Genomic DNA, 20,728 nt, shown 5'->3' on the forward strand with positions numbered 1-20,728 from the left:
TCAATCACTAAGATGCGAGATGGGAGGAATAAGGTAGAATTCAAGGGCAAAGAACAAGACCAGCAATCTGTAACTTTCAAAGACTCCCTTTGAGACATTAAAAACCATGACTTTGATCCTGAGACTATAATGCCTCTAACCACTTTAAAACTATGTATAAACTAGGTCCTATATTATATTATTGTATACTATCTTCTAATAGGGGGTAAAGGCCTTCCTTGTGACATAGAAGCATGAATACATGGTATATGCCATGTGTGCACATGCGTGTGCCTGTATGTGCATACACAAATCATGTGGTGCTCACGGATCAACATAGGGCATATTCTACTTGTCCCACCCCGGTAGTTTTACTTTATTTATTTTTTGAGACACAGTCTCTCGTGTAGCCCTGGGTGTCCTGGAACTATCACACTATGTAGATCAAGCTGGCCTCAAACTAACAAGAAATGGCCTGCTTTAAAAAAAGAAAGAAAGAAAGAAAGAAAGAAAGAAAGAAAGAAAGAAAGAAAGAAAGAAAGAAAGGGCCTGCCTCTGCTTGTATCAAAGGCATGCACCACCCACCTGACTATTACCCCTCCCCACCTGCCCTTTTAAAAGACAGGATCCCTCACCGAACCTAGAACTCACTGCTTCAACCAGGCTGGGTGACCAATGACAAATTGTTTTCACCTTCCAAAAAATTGGCATGCACCACTGTGATACCTGACTTTTCCAGGGTTAGTGCTTTGTTTACTGAGCTCCTCTCCAGCCTTGTAAGTTTTAAGAGATTCAGAAGTTTTCTTTCTCAATATAATGTGCCTGAAAACCCATCTGTAGTTTCCCCAGGATCTGAGGTTTTACCTCCTACGATCAATTGGAAAATACTAAGTGGTCAGAAATAAAGGATGTGTAAGTTTACACTGCACACCAGTTTGAGTAGTGCCGTGAGCTTTCATACAGCTCCACTCAGCCCTGCCTAGAGAATCTGTGTCCCTGAGGAAGGGGACTGCAACACAGACATTCTAGCCGTTATCAATAGCCAATGCCCTCTCATGTTAAACAAACAAGTTTCTTATCTTACAGAGAACATTACCTAAAAATTTAAAATTTCCAGGGTTTCAAGCTCCTCGATAGAGCCCTCCTCTGTTGAGCAGACCACAACTACTACAGTTTTAACCAACGATGCACTCACTCACTCAGGCCAGAGACTTAATACTCAGAACTTTATGTTCACTATAATGTGTCTTAAGCTGGATCTATGAAAAGTAGAGAGGTCAGTGGAACGCTTTCTGTGTGTCTGTCTCAGGGTGCAGGTGGCCCTCTGAAGGCCAGAGGAAACACCAAGAGGACATCCATGTCTTCCTCTATCACTCTTTCCTTTGTTGCCTTGAGACAGAGTTTCTCACTGGACTGGTTGACCAGGGAGCTCCTGGGATCTGCCTCTCTCCATCTCCCAAGGCTGGGATTAGAGGCATATGCAGCCATGTTTGGGTTTTATGTAGATGTTGGTGATTCAGACTCAGTCTCCTTGCCATCATAGCAAGTGTTCTTATTCACTGATCTAGCTCCCCAGTCCCCAATAAAGCACTTCTAAGTGTACAAATATATTATGAAAGATTTTATGGGGAATGCGCACAAAAAGGACTTCAAAGACCAAAAAAATAATATCCATGTATTTTATAAAATGGATACTATCATTAATGTTTAGATAAATTTAAAATAAAGATAATTTTATTTCAAAGTATTAATATTTTAATACACCAAAGATTACATTCTTTATTTAACTAGGCAACAAATAAGAAATGTCAGCTTTAGAATATGTCAATTCTGTCTCTACAAACTTCTTTTATGGGTCTACAAATCACTGCTTCACATATATTTCCACTCAGCCTTGTGATGTTCTTAACATTATGTCCCTTTTAAGAACAAGAAAACAAGTCTGAAGAAGTCAGGTAGTTCATCTCAGGTAACTAAAGGTACCAGAGAAACTAGAAGGGGGTATGGTCACCAATCAAATCTGCTCAGGGATAAGCTCGGCACAGTTAGGCAGCAAACACAAGGACTCCTTAACAACCGATTTACAATTGACAACCTTCAGAACTGATTTACAAGTGAAAGATAGTAATAAGAAATTCAGTTAGTAAATAGTAAAGACATTCACATGACCATTTACGGTAAACTGCCCCCAACCCACGAACTGCTTTATAACTGAAAGATGACAATCAGAAATCCAGTTAGTGAACAGCAAAGATACCAGCATGGCCAACCTAAGGTGAACTGTCCCTGAAGGCCAAGCTTCAAGAACAAAACCCTCCACTTTACCAGCTTGTTAATGGTTAGCCGTTTGTCCTGGGTTTCTGAGACCCAACAGCAAGTGATTTTTAATGTGTGTAATTTCTACTACCAACATTATCATCTCTTCTAAAAACTCTTGCCTTTTCTACATTCTCAGAATAGCCTCAGGGCCTAAGGAATTTTTCTTCCAAGTGCCTTACACTTAAGACTACAGTGAATAATTTCTATACAAATAGTGCTTTATTAGGGATGGGGTGGGTAGGAGGTGCACATCTTTAACCCTAGCACACAGGAGGCAGTGGCAGGTGGATCTGAGTTCAAGGTCAGGTTAGGCTACCGGGTGAGTACCAGGACAGGCAAGGTTATGTAGAAAGACCTTGTCTCTAAAACAAAACAGAAAAGGGGGGAAGGGTTATGAAGGAGAGAAGGAGCGCTTATTATTTCTCAATATCTATTATTAGCTAATAAGTTTCCCTTCTGATCAAAGTAATCAGTTAGGTTAGTTAACCCCAACAATGTCACCTAAGACCACCTAAACAGATTAACTATTCTTCCTACTTTAAGACTGTTGCAGGAATTATATTTAAGATTGACAAATGCTTTAATCACTAAAACACATACAAGTCCCTAACCAACTGCACATAGCTAGGAGACGAATGTCGAATGAGATCTACCTAATGGGGCAAAAAGATAGGTGTGCTCGTGACATAATTCGGCTGCTGAGTTCCATCTGGAAATGACTTCACCAATATTAAAAAAAAAAAAAAAACAAACCCGAGTGGCAATGAGAGCTCCAAATCGTTCTTCCCAATTATGAAATCTAATCTTGACTGAATAACCACCATATGCCTAGTCATTTAATCCTGGCAAGAATTCCATGCAATAGCTTTTTACAGCTAGGAAAATTGAAGCTCAGAGAAGGCCAGTGACTGGCTCAGAGGACGAAAACAAGAGAGCTGAGAATTAAATTCAGCCCATCCTTAAGTGAACATGTCTTCTTTCCGATGTCAAACTAAGCCCCGAAACATATCTATAATGTGAAGGAACCCACCTACTAGCTAGCTAGCTACGCCAACAAGAAAAATAATACTACTGGAAGCCCACCAAGGCGCGGGCTAATAGTCTTCCAACAAAATGTCCCAACAACTGTGTCGCTTTGAAGGTAACCCCCAAATCTGACGAGCAGTCTGGTACTTAAGGAAACTGTCCCAGTCACGCTTTAAACTGTTACCCTTCTCCCTCCAGAGAGGGGCTACTACCTACTTGGTAAATATCATATATTGCATTGTCCTAATGGGGCAAAGGATGGAAGCCCCCTAGCATAGCTAAACTAAACAGACATGACTGTTTTCCTTGTGAAATTACGAGTGAGCCCTTTGCATAGCTTAACTACAACCCAGGCGTCTGACTCCGGCAACGCTGTTAAGAATGGGGCTCTCCAGACAAAAACTGACTGCAGGAAAAGTGGGAGGGAGGTTCAGGCAGGGAAGGGCAGAGCCCACCCAGTGGCGAGTCTGGCTGGGTTAGAGCAGCCGAGCACTCCAGGCCCAGAGGCTCCAGCAAGGGCGCCTCCATATGCGGAACTCTCGCCCAATCCCCGAGCAGCCTCACATCCCGTGACAGCCGGGGATCCTGTTTGGAGAAAAGTAGAGAGGGAGCCCGCAAGCTGCGCTGGCGGAGGGCGCTGGAACCTGGCTGTTCCGGAGAAAATGTCTCCTTGGCAGCCGTTGCCGCTGTCCTGTGGTCTGGCTTCCCCCGGCCGGGTCGGCGCGCGGGGGGAGAGGGGCGGTGTCGGGCACGGGCGTTTCCCCGCCCAGGTCCACACCGCCTCGACAGAAAGAAAAACCAGAATCCCGTGGGCGCGGGGGTCGCAGGGCTCGCCCTTGGTCCGGGCGGATGACAGCAGCCCGTTGCCAAGCATGGCCCTGCGGAGCCTGACCGAGCCCCTGGTTCCCAGGGCGGGTCGGCGTGGCATCTGACCTGGGGTAGGTTCATGCACACACAGATCGCACGCCCTCTCCTGCAGCCCTGGGTTTTGCAGCCCCCGCGCCCCGGGCCTCGGACCCGCGACCTCGGTGCTATGCCAGCAGCGTGCAAGTGCCGCGGGAGGGAACCATGTTCACCTTGCCATGCACACATCTACCCCCACGCCCTGTGTCACTGCCCAGTCGAGCCTGCCAGCCTCCCCGCCCGCGATGCCCTGCCCTGCCCTGCCCTGCCCTGCCCTGCCCGGGCCTCTCCCGGTGCTCCCCACACTCGCACCCCGTAACTCCCCCCATTCCGACGCCGGCCACCCCAGAGCAAGCCCGGGAAAAAAAAAAGAGAGAGGGAGAGAGAGACGGGGTTTTCCTGTGAGCAAATATATCTACCTGGATCGAATTCAGGGATCCGAGCTTGGTATTCAGCTCCGACTCTCATCCCAACATCTGCAAAGCAATGCCAAGATATATGGTAAAATGGTAATAAATAAGGAGAGGAGCGGGGAAGGGCAAGGCAGAGGCTCTCCAGCCGCGGGAGCGCGGGCGAGGCCGTGGCCGGGTGGGGGCGGGGAGGCGCGGGTCGCGGGCTGCGGCGGCACCAGGAGTTCCGGCGGCCGCGGCTCGGCTCCGAGGGGAGGAGGGCGCGGGGAGGGGGCCGGGCGGGCGGGGCGGGGAGCGCGGCGAGGTACCCCCGTGCTCGTCGTCGCTGCTGCAGCCGCTCTCGGGCTCCGAGAAGTGCAGCCCGCCGTTGGCCGAGGAGCCGCCGCCGCCCGCCGGGCTCTTGGCGCCGCCGTTGGCCGATCGGCTCTTCCCCAGTAACTCGGGCCCTTTCTCCATCATGCCGGGCATGGTAGAGGAGGGGGAGAGGTGGCGTCAGGGAAGGGGGAGACGGCTGGCGGGCGGGAGCGCGTTGGAGGAGGAGGAGGAGGAGGTGTTAATATGGAGCCGCCATCACCGCCCCGGTCGGGCCGTAGCGCAGTCGCCCCACACCAGCCCGCCCCGGCCCCGCCTCCCTCCCCTCCCCCTCCCCCGCCGCCGCCCCGCGCCACCCGGCTGAGCGCCCCTCGTGGCCGCGCGCTCCTCACTGGGCGGCCGGGATCACTCCGCCCTCCGGAGGTTCCGGCCGCGGGGCGGAGAGGCGACAGGGCCGGGACCCCGCGCGTCCCCGGCCGGCCGGTTCCCTCCCGGGCGCACGGCGGCGGAGGGACGAAGCCCGAGGCCGCATGGAGGGCGGAGAGACAGACTCTGCGGGGTCTCAGCAGAAGGAACTTGGCCTTCTGAGGCGGGGCCGGGAGGCAGGAGCTGCTCCGGAGAGGAGCGGCCGGGACGGCGGCCTCAGACTGGAGCTGCTCCGGGGACGGGGCTGGGAATGGCGGCCTCAGACAGGAGCTGCTCCCGCGAGGTGCGCCCTGGCGTAGGAGCGGGATCCTCGGGTTGGAGGCAGGACCGGTTTACTCCCGAAGGAGACCGGCCCTAAAGACCCAGCACGGCAGCTCCCGTCTGCGGTGAGGTCCGAGAGGGACTGAGGGGTCAGTATTTCCCTTGGCTCTTTCTCTTTTGCTGTCTAAGAGGCGAATGCCACGAGTGGGGGACGTAACAGAACTCTGCCTTCCCGGGTGAGTGATTTCTGGGTCGACACTGCCAGGGGTGGTGGCTTGGAGCTTGGGTTTCTTGAAGGGGTGGAGAGGTGCTGCTGCTGAGGTAAGGCTGGCTGCCTTCTGGCAGTTTGCATCCAGTTGAAGATACACTGGACTGCGTTTCTTTACCGGATTTAAGGATATTTGCTTAGGATGCTGTGTAGGGCAAGGAGTGCTGTTTGGGTCTCAGGAGGAAAGGGGCGGAGCTTAATATGCAGACGTGTGCCCTGCAGAATTCGGGGGTAACAGTAAAAATACCTTGAAGATTAAAACTGTTCTTGGAAATTCTGTTACTGAGAAATAACAAATCCACTCAAGAATTCAGCCCAGAAAACTCTGGGATACAAGAATTAGACAGGTTATCTGTCAAAAGGAGGGAGTATTTTGCCCAGGTGTAGAAACTGGAAATAGTTAATTTTTAGTCCTATATGTGTCCATTATTTATTGAACCACAACTCAAACTCCACCCCTCCACCCCTTTTGGGATAGGGTTTCTATTCCTACCTCTGCTGTCCTGGAACTCACTCTTTAGACGGGACTGGCCTTGAACTCACAGAGATCTGCCTGCCTCTGCCTCCTGAGTGCTGGGACTAAAGGATTTCACCACCACAGCCAGCATCCGTTTCTTTAAAAAAAAAATGGCTGAAGAAGAATATTTTAATTCCGTGATTTTTATATCCTGCAAGGAGAAATGTTATGGACAAATGAAATGAACAGCAATTGCCTTGGACTGTTAACATTTTCACTGTGAATTGTACATTGATATTTTGTTTTTACATTACAACTTCTAATGATCACCACTCATCTCAGCCCTGTAACATCAGCACCTTTGGTCCTGGAACAAAAGCTAGAGCCTATGAAAAGAAAATTTAAGAAAAACAACAACAACAAAACAAAACAAAAAAGACAAAACAGATGCCTCTTAATAGATACACCTTAAACTCTGAAACATTGCTCATTCATTTTTCTGTAGAAAGGTATCTGCACATAGATTAGGGATCGAAACATTGTGAAGTTTCAAGGGCCTTTGTGACTATCTTGATTAGTAAACCTTGGCAGTGAAAGGGTTTCACTGGAATATTTATACCACAGACTGCATTCACCTTTGGGGAAGGAATTTGGTGTAAAGGTGTGTGTGTGCATGCGCACATGCATGATGGAGAAGGATGTTAGTAATGGACCCTAAAAATGGTCTTTGACCTGAAAAGGACATTACAGAATAGAAAACCTCTAGGAAGGAAATCTGGAAGAATGTCTACTTCTAAGTGGAGAGAAGGAAAGCCCCTGGGTGGGGAAGAGAGCTTCAAGGGTTAATAATGTCCCTTGAGATGGGTGGGGTACTGGTCTGTTGAATATTTAAATCCCTCCCGCCCCCAGTTTTAATATTTTCTCAGAGTTACAAAGACCAGAGATAAGACAAAGATGGGGGATTGGCCAAGTTGTATGGCGCCTGGGCTTCTGCTTGATATCAAATCAGCTTCAGAAGCAAGGATACAGGAGAGACCTTTGTTTCAAGTAAGACAACATTTAGAAGGCCAGGGATCAAGTTCAACTATCTTTTGGAATGACTTACATTATATCTATAACAAGCAATGCATCTTGGAAAAGACACTCAAGGACTCTGGGGAAATCATGCTATTGAGAAACAAGACCAACTGGATGCTTGTACAGTCACCAGATTCCCTCCACCTGTAGGGATCTATGGATTTCTTGTAATCTCAACGAAACCCAGCAGGCTGTGTATAAGTTGGCTAGCTGAGTCTAGGAAAAATTTAGAGGTTAAGGACAGCCAAGACGATCTAGAGCAACAGTTCTCAACCTGAAGGTTGAAACCCCTGTGGGGTAACTCATAACAGCAGCAAATTTACAGCTAGGAAGTAGCAAAGACACAATCTCATGGTCGGAGGTCACCACCACATGTAACTGTATCAAAGGGTCGAAACATCAGGAAGATTGAGAACCGGAGCTTCCTGAGTCTTAATGAATGTCCTTCCAATATGGAAGGTTTCCACTCAGGAAATTGAGTCAGCTCCTCTAGAAGAAACCAAGGAGATGGCACTAGAACACCAAGAAACGGTTTCTCTGGAGACCTCTGTATGCATGAAGGTTTATAATGAACTGCTTCCAACTGTGACCTTTGAGCACACATGCAGACACACCACCGTTACCCGTGTCCCCATACAGGACTCTCAGCGGTGTCTTGATTTGATTCCACTGATTTTGATTTATCAGAAAAAGCTGTTATTTTGTTTCAACCCCCAGGCAGATTTGTGGCTCTCAGAATTTGGGATGCAGGCCACAACACAGCCTTCCCTCCTTTTTCCTCTGCAGTTACAGTTCTTAAAAGGGAAAAGTTTGTCTTGCTGAGAGTCATACCCCAGGGTCATGCACGTACAGCTTTGATATTGGCGTCAGGAACTGTTCACAGCGAGGCTGCACTTCTTCTCTGCTTAGCTCTCACTGGTTATAGCAGGCCCAGACGCATGGGCTGTTCACTGCCTGTTCCAAAGGCCTCACTAGATTCTCTGCATGTCAGACGTCTAGCTCAGCCTTTACCCACCCGTCACTGTAGGTGACACAGCTACTGTGTCCCAGAGGACAGCTCTCTAGAATGAAGAACTAGAAAACCATAGTAGGTACAAAATGAACAGTATTTGATGATATCTATTGACAATTAAGCTTTTAACTATAAGTCTTCTTTGGAGCAGTCCACATTTTCTAGAGAGAGATACAGCAGATACAAATGTATTAAGTTGTGGGTTGGAGATATGGCTCAGTGATTAAGAGCACTGGCTGCTCTTCCAGAAGATCCAGGTTCAATTTTTAGCACCCACATGGCAGCTCACAACCATCTGTAACTCTAGTTCCAAAGGATTTAATGCCCTCTTCTGACCTCCCAAGGGACTAATCATGCATACAACGCACACACATATGTGCAGGCAAAACACCCATGCACATAAAAAGATTTCTTTTAAAAAGGAGGCATTAAGTTGAACTAAGTCATAGAGGAACATTGTTACTTTCTCTTCTTATATTAAATACCTACTCGTCAGGATTATTGAGGGAAATGGAATATATTAGTTAACAGTGGGGAAATGAGGCCTTAATACGGTTTATAAAGATAAAGAACTTGACACTTGTTTCAAGTAAGTGGACACTTTTCTGAAATGGCTTGACGAAAGACCTGTTGGAAGATAGCAAGAACACTTAAGAGAGTTCAGGGAAATAGTTTCAAGGGCTTCAGATTTTAAAGGGTCCATTGCTGTCCTCCCTCTCTCCTCCCTCCTCTCTCAACTTTCCGTGTAGCCGCATGTACTGACTGGTTTTCTGTGTCAACTTGACCTAAGCTAGAGTCATCAGAGAAGGAAGATGCCTTGGTTATGAAATCCAGCTGCAGGGCATTTTTTTCAATTACTGATCAAAGGGGGAGGGCCCAGCCCACTGTGTGTGGTACCATCTCTGGGCTGGTGGTCCTAGGTTCCATAAAATAGTAGCAGCACCCTCCATGGCTTCCGCATCAGCTCCTGCTTCCAGGATCCTGACCTGTTTGAGTTCCTGTCTTGACTTCCTTCAATAGTGAACAGTGATATAGAAGTGTAAGCTGAATAAAGCTTTTCTTCCCCAACTTGCTTTTTGGTCATGGTGTTTTATTGTAACAATAAAAAACTTAAGACTCTGCATTGCCTATCTTTGTGAGCAGCCTTGTCAGTAACTTTCACCTTCACAAAACAAGAGGGAATGAAGAACCGGGGAGCTTTGGCCAGTATCTTTCAAATCTTTTGTAACCCAGTGCAGATATTACAAATGGAGACTCAGGACAGTTCACAAGCTTTCCAGAGTGTACTCATTTCTACCAGACTGTTGGGTTAGGGTCAGTTGACCTGCACCGGACACAGCTGCCTGGCAGGTTGGCCTTCCCAGGGCTGACCTGTGACTGGCTGACATACCTGACTGGGTGATTATTCCTCAGATATCTTTCATCAGATTATTGGTATCTCTAGGCTAGCCTGAGCTTACCTTTTTATATTGATATATTAATCTTCTGCTCCCCCTCTATAATAGCCCTTTGAGCTCTGTTAGGACTTCTGCAGCTCACAGCTCCAAGCTCTTTCACACCCCTCCAAAAGACCCGTTCCAGAGAGTCACTAATCATGTGGTTGGGTTTCTCATGGGAGTGATCTCACTTCTCAATACAATCTTCTGTATTATACTGTACTTTTCTCACTGCAGTGACAAGAATCCCGACTTAAGCAACCCGGAAAGGAAGGGTTTGTCTTAGCTCAGAGTTAAGGATGCAGCCCACCATGGCAGGTGTATTAGTTGTCTGCTATTTTGATAAAACACTGTTGCCAAAGGTAAGCTGAGGAAGTGAGTTGTTTATTGTTGGCTTATGGCCACGGGAATTTCCATGCAAGTGTGGACTAGGCATGGTTGCCCCAGAAGTAGGAGACAGGGTAGTCTGCCTAGTAGGACTAGCTACAGTCTGGCTGATGCTAGGCTTGACCAAGAGCCCTGACTAAGAAGAATAAGGTTGGAGAACAATAAAAAAGATCCTGATACCTCACAAACATGCACATGTGAACCTGCATGCACATACATGTGAACATGTATGCACACACATGAACATGCATGCACACATGCACGCACACGAATCCATGAGAAGAGAAAAGTAGAAGCAGTTATAACATTTGAAAAAAGTCACCACCTAGAGGCTATTCAACCATGTACAACTACAGTTTTCTAAGACTCTAACCAGAAGCCCCATTTACAGTAAGAGTTGTGTCTTAACCCTGAAATGTACCTGCATGACCCTTGTTTTTTTTTAATCTTATAAGATGACAATTCTGTCCAAGGCACTGCTGGAGACAGCCTCTGATATCACCAAGGGAAAAGGGCAGTGCATTGAGCGAGTCAATTCAAGAAACTTCCAAAATGTAGCTGCTACTAAGATACTTTGGTGTGTCGGTGTGTCTGTCCTGTGATGCCTACACCTATCTTGGCATGCCTTACCTTTCCCTGAGCACTGACCTTTGTTTAAACCTGATGTCTAAGCCTTTTATCAACTTTCTTTTTATGAACTCTAACTCTGCATTCCATAGGAGAAGGCTCTGTCGGGGGGCTTCCCAGACTGCTGGTGGTCATTCTCAGCTTTTTCTCCTGCTCAGTAAACATGGCTGTACAGGTCTGGATTCAGACACTAACTCCCTGATGTTTTAAAAAGCTGTTTCTTTTTCTATGTTGGTAACTGGGCTTTAAATCTGTTTTGACCTCCATAGGAGAGCAGGGATAGGCTTTTTGGAAAAACAAGACACAAACACGTTCTACAATGTCTAGCTAAGGAAGCAGTGTGTGTGTGCGTGTGTGTGTGTGTGTGTGTGTGTGTGTGTGTGTGTATGTGTGTGTGTGTGTGTGTGTGTGTGTGTGTGTGTGTGTGTGTGTGTGTGTGTGTGTGTGTGTGTGTGTGTGTGTGTGTGTGTGTGTGTGTGTGTGTGTGTGTGTGTGTGTGTGTGTGTGTGTGTGTGTGTGTGTGTGTGTGTGTGTGTGTGTGTGAAGCTATCCAGAATTTGGGGCACCCAGGAGATAAATATTTATAGGTTGAATACTCAGGAAGTGATCTGGGAGGGAGACAACAAATTTGGTAGGTGAGTTCTGACTTGGAGGACAGAGTCAAGGCTGCTGACCGTTGATCTGTGCCGGTTTTCAGATCTCCCTGTCATACAACCCAAGAAGCACGGGTCGTGTGGAAATTGCAAGGTAAAACCTTGCACCTCCCCATAGATGCCACGTGCATAAGATAGGCTGAGGAAAACAAGTCAACCGAAGCAGAAGTACAAGAACACAGGCTTCTAGCGCACTTCAGGGCCTGGAAATCTCGTCTGTAGTCTTCACCTCAAACAGGCCCTTCACCCGGTTGTGGATGAATGCTCACACTCCATGATGTTAAACAGAGTCTTACCAAGCACAAACCATTCCAATTTTAGCTGCACATTTGACCAGTTTGTTCCCCGTGTAGATCATTAAGAGTGCCAAGCAGCAAGTGCTTGAAATTCGATGAGGATTAGAAGAAAACCAGACTCACTGTCCTGTCTTCTTTTCTGCTACTGTGAAAAAGACGGAAACCAAAAGTAATTGGGGAAGAAAAGTTTATTTCACCTTACACTTCTAGGTCACAGTTCATCATTAAAGGAAGTCAGGGCAGGAACCTGGAGGAAGAAGTTGAACCAGAGACCGTGGAGGCATGCTGCCTACTGCCTTGCTCCCTCTTCCTAGGGAATGGTACCACCCACAGTGGGCTGGGTCCTCCTACATTAATTAGCAATTAAGAGAATGCTTTCTTTCTATTGTAAAAGAAGGATCAGAGTGCCTTTCTCCTAGGAACCCCCAGGGTGAATCTAAATGAGTTTATTTGTGCAAGATGCATAGAGCCCTGACTGGTACAGAGTATGAAGTCCACATAAGCATCAGGTGAAGCGGTTTCTGCCATTAATCATTTGCATTCGCAAAAAAATGGAGACAGTAACATCCTGGGTGGTCCATGTACCAGGAGTAGACTGAAACTTTCTTTACAGGCGTGTCCTTCCAGTGCTTGCTTAAATTTCTTAATTGATTTTTGAGACAAGCTGTTGCTAGGTAGCTCAGAAGGTTCATACTTGCAGTCCTCTGACCTGGCCTCCTGGGGGCTAGATAAGGTGTGCACTGTCCCATGTGTCTCCACACAGCGTTTCCTTTCTGTGGCACTACCGTCCTATCTGTTACCCCACACAGTGGACATGCCTCCTCATCCTAGATGGTGCACAGGACTGGAGAGGATGGGGCAACTGGGGAGCACAGCTGAGACCCAGCCAAAGACCCTAAGCTGTGCTAAAGGCCCCCTGCCTTGAGGACACTCCCTACTGACCCTGACCCCAAGCATGGGCATAGCCTCGACTTTAACAGCTTGAGTTCCATTCTCATCCCTACATCTTACAGGGCATTCCATTAAGCCACCGTGTATGATGGCTGCTTTATGTCAACTTAATGCAAGACCGGGTCATTTGTGAAGAGGAACTCCCAACTGAGAAAACGATCCCGTAAGATCTGTCTGTAGATGAGAGTGTAGTGCGTTTCCTTAATCAGTGATTCGTATGGGTGGGCCCAGCTTATTCAGAGTGGTGCCACCTCTGGCCAGATGGTCCTGGGTGATACAAGAGATCAGGCTGAGCAAGACATGAGGAGCAAGCCAGGAAGCAGTACCCCTCCATGGTCGCTGCTTCAGTTCCTGCTGCCTCAAGTTCTTAATCTTGAGTTCTACCCTAATTTCTTTCAGTGACGGACAGTTACTGGAAGTAAGCCATACTCCCTTTCCTTCCCAGGTTGGTCATGGTGTTTTAGCACAGTAACAGAAACCCTGAGTCACAGTGTCACTTAACAAATGAAAATTCTATTTTCCTTTGAGACATGGTCTTGTATAGTCTAGGTTGGTCTTCAATTCCACATGTAGTGGGATGTCTTAATTGTCTTGACCTTACTTCCTCAGTGTTGGGATTATAGGCAAGTGCCACTACACACAACTTATGAGGTGCTGGTGTGGAACCCAGGGCTGATCCTGTGATGAACCAGCCTGATTCCATCTTTAGGGTGGAAGCCATTTTGTGATAAGGTCAGAATGAGTTCATTTCTGTTTTCTGCAAAATTCAGGTTGTCCATGCTTTAGCCTGTTTCTTCCACTGTTTATCTGTGTAGCCATGACTATCCTGGAACTCACTCTGTACTGTAAACCAGACTGGCCTCAAATGTGGTGATCCACCTCCCTCTGCTTTCTGAGTTCTCAGATTAAAGACTTGTGCCACCATCTCCTGGCTACGTTTCTGGAATTCGACATGCCCCCTTTCCCTATGGAGCTTAACACCTTGAATGTACTCTGATAAGATAAGACATTCTGCTAAATAATTTGAAAATGTTCAGCCAAGTTTCCATGCAACCACAATTCTTCTTGAAATCCATCAATTCAGGAAAACCCCCTAGTCTTGCAATTTCTTAGGCTTATAAACCCCTAGCTTCTCCTGTGTTCCATGCTGTATTTTCAAGCCCCCCGGCTTTGGGTAGACAGCACTGTCTGACAGAAAATAAAGTTTCCTTAATTTGACCAGAGTTTGGGTAATGGTCTTTACTCTCCATCACTGAGAATAACACCAGATGCAGAACCCGCAGCTCCTTCTCTAGCACGATGTCTGTCTGGGTGCCACCAAGTTTCCGATTGTAAGGAGAGTGGACGAATCTCTGAACTGTAAGCCAGCCGGGTTAAATGTTTTCCTTTATAAGAGTTCATGGCATCTCTTCAAAGCAATAGAAACAGACCCTCCTTCTCTCTATGTGTGCTTAACCCCTTATAGCAATTAAACAAACGCAGCAACTTTGTTTCACTCTGGATTGTCTTGAAAGTCTTTTCTCATTGTGCTCAGGATCCAGCTTTACCTGAGTGGGGCTTCCTTCAGGGAGGATTGATTCCTCAGGCTGGTGTGGGTGATGTCTCCTCACTGTTGTTGATGTGTTTATATGGTTGGGGTGCAGAGACAGACAGACAGATGAGAGAGAGAGAGAGAGAGAGAGAGAGAGAGAGAGAGAGAGAGAGAGAGAGAGAGAGAGAGAGAGAGAGAGAGAGATTGAGATTGAGATTTCTGGTACGGCTCAAACTTCATGCCCTTTTGAATCCCTTGCAAGTTTCTTCACCTTGCTTTCTTCTGAAGTCAAGAAAGCATTGCCAGTGAATTTGAAACAAGTTTGTTTGCATTTTTACTCTGAGTTTTGTGTTTTCAGATAACTATTTGCAGCCCCTGAAGTCTGCACGCAGTTGTAGGTCACGTTGCACACTGGCCCAGAAGGGGTTCTGAGATTTTCTTATGAACATCTGGAAGATTCCGAGCCTTCCTTTTTGCCATGAATCAGGACTTAGACTTTATCTCTTGTTTGTTCCCATCTGTTTTTAAAACTCGTTTGGGAAACTCGTCTATGGCCCGAGACTTATTCGTGCATTTTATTGCTGTGTCACTGTGAGGAGCAGATGGCAGTACATTTCCACTTGATTTAAGAACTCAAATTTCTGTTGCCTTTATATTGTCATTTTTAGTGCTGCCGTGCCTTTTAAAGTTGTTTGTTTGGGAATATACGACTCAAGTCTGTTTGCTGTATCTGATCTAGCACTTAAGCCCAAATGTAGATGCTAGCAGAACAAGTAGAAGCTTCTAGTTTGTTACAGCTGACCTAACATCTGGTTCTTCAAGAAATGGCTGAATGCGTTTGGGTACGTTTCTTTATCTGTGAAATATTGACTGTCCTCTCACCAAAGACCACCAGAAAGCAAAACAAAACCAAGTACCAAGCAAAGAAATCTAAGCATTTCAGATTTATGGTTAACAAAAGAGCATATTGCCTTGAGAAGAGTTAGTAACGTTTCAGGAGGAGGAAGTCAGAGGAGGATAAGTTCAGGGTGTGGGCTGCACACGTGAGTTGGTTAGTTTAAATGTCAACTTGACACAATCTAGAGTCATCAGAGGATCCCAGCGAGGAATGATCAAGATCAGGTTTGCCTATGGGCATGCCTGTGGGGCACTGTCTAGATTGTTAACTAATCCAGCCCACTGTGGGCGGTAACATCCCCTATGCTTGGCCCTGAACTGTATGAGAATATATGAAAAGCTAACCAGATATTAAGCAAGTGGATAGAATGGGTGCATCCATCTTTATCTGCTCTTGACTGTGAATGTGGTGTGACCAGCTGTCTTGGGTCTTTAAATCTTTTTAAAATTAGTGTGTGTGTGTGTGTGTGTGTGTGTGTGTGTGTGTGTGTGTGTGTTTGCATGTATGTCTGTATACCATGTACATGCAGTGCCCCAGGAGTCCAGAAAAGGGTGTAGGATATCCTGAAGTACAAGTGGTTCTAAGCCAAAGAGCAGTTGCCGGGAATCGAACTCTGGTCCTCTAGAAGAGCAGCCAGTGCCCTCGTTTGCTGAGTCACTTCTCCAGCCACTGTCTCAAGCTCTTGCTACCACTACTTCCCTGTAATATGAACTGTAAACCTGGAAGAGTAAATCAGATAAACTCTTTTTTCCCCTAAATTGTGTCTTATGGTGTTATACCACAGAAGTCCAAATACAATTAGAAAAGGAGGGTAAACTTAAAGCACAGTGCTGCTTGAGACTGGGCAACAATTCTAGCATAATAGCTTTATGTTGAGGCCAGCAACCGCATGTGGTCATGTTAGAGTAGCTCATTGTCTTGTTTGTTGGTTTGTTTACAGTGCTGTCTACAAATAGGGGTAGCCATTCCCTGGGTTCTTTCACACAGGAATGAGAATTTTAGTTTAAATTTTATTGCATGTGCATTAGTATGAGGGTGACAGATACCCTGGAACTGGAGTTACAGTTGTAAGCTGCCATGTGGGTACTGGGAATTGAACCTGAGTCCTGTGTAAGAGCATTCAGTGCTCTTAACCACTGAGCCATCTCTTTCTGCCCCTTTTCTTTCTTTCTTTTCTTTATTCTTTCTTATTTACTTATTTATTGTTGTTATTTTGAGACAGTGTTTCTCTGTGTAGCTCTGGCTGTCTTGGTACTCACTATGTAGACCAGGCTTGCCTTGAACTCAGATATTTGCTTGCTTTTGCCTCCCAAGTGCTGGGATTAAAGGCATGCACCACCACTGTCTTAGTTAGGGTTTCCATTGCTGTGAAGAGACACCATGACCAAGGCAACTCTTAAAAGGCACAACATTCAATTGGGGGCTGGCTTACAGTTTAAAAGGTTCAGTCCATTATCTTCATGGCAGAAAGTGTGGCAGCATCCAGGTAGACATGGTGCTGGAGAGTTCTACATCATCATCAGAAGTCAGCAAGGAGAAGGTCTGAATCATGCTGGTCAGACTTAAGCATATATATTAGACTTCAAAGCCCCTCCTCCACAGTGACACACTTCCTCTAACAAGGCTACCCCCTGCCCCCAATAAACACACCTCCTAGTATTGCCACATTCCACAGGCCAAGCATATTCAAACTACCACAACCTCCTGAAGTGAAAACTTAAGGGTCCTTCGGAAAGTCGGTTGTGTTGGATGGTATTGTGCTGGGGCAAATATTCAAAGGAGTGTTTTCCTGAAGTGGACACAGGTGAAAGGCTGTTCTGCTAAGGCAGACATGTAAAAGGACATGTGATGAAAGATTCTTTGCTAACAACATGCATGGTCCACCTTACATGCATTGTCGAGCTCCCTCTGTTGGGACTCCATAGAAACACACCAAAAAACTTCTGGTAGTGTGTTGCAGCTTCTGGCCTCTTCCCAGTACTCGGGCAGATTGGCAGAGTGGTGTAGGCTGATACAGACTCATGTGGAGTTCTGCTAAGTCAGACTCATGTCATGAGGCAAGACCATGGAGGACACATGCTGTTTCATGGGAGTATAAATAGCACTCGATGAGCTGTGAGGGCCTTGCTGACAGAGCTAACTCTGTGATGCTTTTTGGTCTCATATCTTCACGGATCTTCTCCTCACGGAGAAGAGAGGCACAGACTCTCCTGACATCCCTGCTGTTCCAAAACCCTCCTCTGACTGGTACCAATCCACCGAGGCCTGGCTGTCTCTGTCAGTTCATGCCACTGTTGCTGCTATCCTGACACTACTGAACTGGACTGCTGGTGTATCTGTGATGTGTTTGTGAGTGGATCAAGCTGCTGTCGCTGACCTATGACCTGAATTGCTGATTTCCAGACAACACAGACGGGAGCTGCGCCAAAGAGCCCTTCTAAACAGGTTCACTGCCCCACCCCCATCCTTTCTTTTCCACTACCTCTGGTGGGTGGTGGGTTAAAAGAAAGGTTAAAGTGTTTAAGAACCATTATTAAAAATAGGCTTTGAAAAAATTAAAATTACAAGTATTAAACTTTGTTAACTCTCATTGGGTAACAAGGTCCCAGACCTTAGCATAACTAACACCTTGTTGGAGGTACCATTCTCACTTTAAAACCCAGCATGTAGGGTCCAACACCTGCCAAAACAGGAACAAAGACCCAGTCCATCAAAGACCTTGCCACATATGGGCTGGAGAGATGGCTCAGCAGTTAAGAGCACTGACTGCTCTTCTAGAGGTCCTGAGTTCAAATCCCAGCAACCACATGGTGGCTTGCAACCATCTGTAATGAGATCTGATGCCCTCTTGTGGGTCTGAAGATAGCTACAGTGTACTTATATATAATAAATAAGTTAATTAATTAAAAACTAAAGACCTTAAGTATGGTTCCATGATCCAGGAAAGTCCCTGAACGTCCTAACCTTGCTTTTTTGGGTTTTGCTTCTTGCTAGCTGCTCTGGCTAACTGAAATGTGGGAACCAGATGTGGGTTTTGTGCATAAAAGAAAAGGATTGGTGAGGCTGGGGAATGCAAGGCCTCAGCAAGTTCTGTGTGTAGCCGCTGGTGGCCACACAGACTTTCTCTTCAGCTTTCAGAATGTCTCTGTGTGTTCTCCGGTGAAGCTACATTGTAACAATGGAAGGAAAGTTAGTCAAATTAGAGGTCTTTATTTGAAGAAACTAAGATGTAAAGATAACACAAGGTCCCAACAAAGTAGGGGGGTGTCTAAGATAGGTTTGCAGGGGGTTGGGGGGGGAGTAGTGGTGGTGGGTGGGGAGTGGGGTGTGGAGGTGTGGGGGTTGTTTTTTCTTTGATCTTTATAGACTTTACTTTTTAAAAAACAATATTTTTTGTATTGATTCTTTAAACATTTCACACATGTGTACAATGTGCTTTGATCTTATGCATCCGCCTACTACTTTCCTCCAACTTCTGGAACCAAACAACTGACCACCCTCCAACTCACATCCCCATTAAAAATTACTGCTATCATTTATTACACCGAGCTCTAGTCAGTGCTGAATATAAATGCTTGGATATGGGGCCTTCCAATGGGCAGCTATGAATGGCCACGCCCTCAGTGCAAATGACTCTCTTCCTCTCCTCAGACATCAATTACCAAGCCACCTCAGCTGGGGTGGGGCTCTGAGGCTTTTGCTGTCTGGATCTTGTGCAGTCAACTAGAGCTGCTGGGAGTTGGTGTGTGCGCCAACTGTGCGGTGTTCAGAAGTCAGCATCCCACGGCTCTCCTTCCAGGTCTTGAGTTCCTTCTGCCTGCTCCTGCGTGGCATTCCTTTTGCATTGATGGAGGAGGCTGAATAGACGATCATACACAGCTGAACACTCACCATTTTTGCCAGTTAGGAGTCCACAGCAGTTACCATTTCATGATGCAAAAAAGAAACATCTCTGGCCAAGGTTGAGATTAGATCTATGTGTGCAGATAATTATTAAGGAGGTGGTTTGACAACAGGACCGTTTAATAGAACACCAGTAGGTTCCCTTTCATTAGAAAATAATTTCAGAAAATGCTGATTCTGTTTGCTTCTGAAGAACCATATAATTAGCTGGTTTTCTGTTGGAGATTGGTTCTAATGCTTTGATTCAATCGGGAAACGGAGTGTCCAAACGCTAAAGGTTCTTGTCCCCAGTTGGTTTTTGATCGATCAATAAAGATGCCAGTGGCCAATGGCTGGGCACGGAGCAGGGACCCTTAGAGTTGTGTGGGCAAGGACACAGAGAGGAACAGGACAGAATCACCATGACTGGGAGTAGAAAGATGGGATGCAGGCGTGGCAGGAAATAAAGCCAACTAGCCACGTGAGACTTCCGGTAAGTGGCCATTGGTCACTTCCCCCAATTGGGCCTGGGGTAGCAGGGGAAGGTTTTGGAGTGCCCAGCCTTTTAGGTAGCCAAGAAATTTAAAATAAGCTAATGCACGCGACGCCCGACTTGTGAGCCTGGGAAACCCGTTGTTCCCTTTCCCTTGGCTGGCAGTGTGGAGGCTGCAAGATACCTGGAGTAACTGTAAAAGACGTTAACCGGCAGAAGTTCGTCAGAGCTCTGGCAGCCTTCCTCAAAAAGTCCAGGAAGCAGAATGTCCCTGAATGGGGGGACAAAGTCAAGCTGGGCAAACATAAAGAGCTTGCCCCATGTGATGAGAACTGGTTCTACACGAGCTGCATGGCACCTGTACCTCCGTGGCAGTGCGGGGGTTGGTTCCATGACCAAGATCTACGGAAGACGGCAGAGAAACGGTGTCAGGCCCAGCTACTTCAGCAGAAGCTCAAAGAGTGTGGCCCGCCAGGTCTTCCAAGCCCTCGAGGGGCTGAAAATGGTGGAAAAGGACCAAGATGGGGGCCGCAAGCTAACACCCCAGGAACAGAGAGATCTGGACAGGATCGCTGGACAGGTGACAGCTGCTAACAAGAAGCATTAGAACAAAGGATGCTGGGTTAATAAATTGCCTCATTCATTAAAAAGAAAAAAAGAAAGGCTAATGCATGTGTCTTTCATTCTTGGATAGTGCGATCCACACGGAGCCATAGCGGTTTAGCCAAAAACTCACCGCTACAGTTTTCTACATTTATTGATGAATGTCCTTATATCCACCCTCCGATCCCTCAGCGAATAATATTGTTTTAAGGGCATTTCATCCCAGAATTCCATGGTTTCAGAACCACCCTTGATCCTCCCTCACGCCAGGTCCAATTGCTTGGACGATTTTCTTTCTGTTGCCGTGAGAGTTCCCAGAGATGCAAACAGAGCATGCGTGGTCACAGACGCGCTTCCTTTATTGCACGGTTAATAGAACTGTGACTGTTTTCCAGGGATAGCAGGAGTGTGGTGAGGTGGACACAATAGGGAAACTGAGGACAACAAATTCTGCTCATGTGCTTTAGATCTAGTGCACCTTAGTCATTCATGTGCAAAAGGTGAGGTCTCAGCTGGGATCT

At 46.6% G+C, this 20,728-nt stretch overlaps 1 protein-coding gene and 1 pseudogene across 1 annotated transcript in view; one reads left to right on the top strand and one right to left on the bottom strand.

Moving 5' to 3' along the window:
• Rcor3 (REST corepressor 3) overlaps positions 1-5,105 on the bottom strand; it is a 39,974-nt gene extending 34,869 nt beyond the window's left edge. Inside the window, 2 exon segments of the mRNA XM_032914596.1 lie at positions 4,647-4,703; positions 4,946-5,105. Of these exon segments, the coding sequence (XP_032770487.1) occupies positions 4,647-4,703; positions 4,946-5,105 (217 nt within the window).
• Positions 5,106-5,625: 520 nt separating this feature from the next.
• On the top strand, positions 5,626-20,248 carry LOC116910935 (annotated as a pseudogene).
• Positions 20,249-20,728: the final 480 nt, after the last annotated feature.

This window comes from Rattus rattus, chromosome 10 (assembly GCF_011064425.1).
Source record: "Rattus rattus isolate New Zealand chromosome 10, Rrattus_CSIRO_v1, whole genome shotgun sequence".
NCBI classification, from domain to species: domain Eukaryota; kingdom Metazoa; phylum Chordata; class Mammalia; order Rodentia; family Muridae; genus Rattus; species Rattus rattus.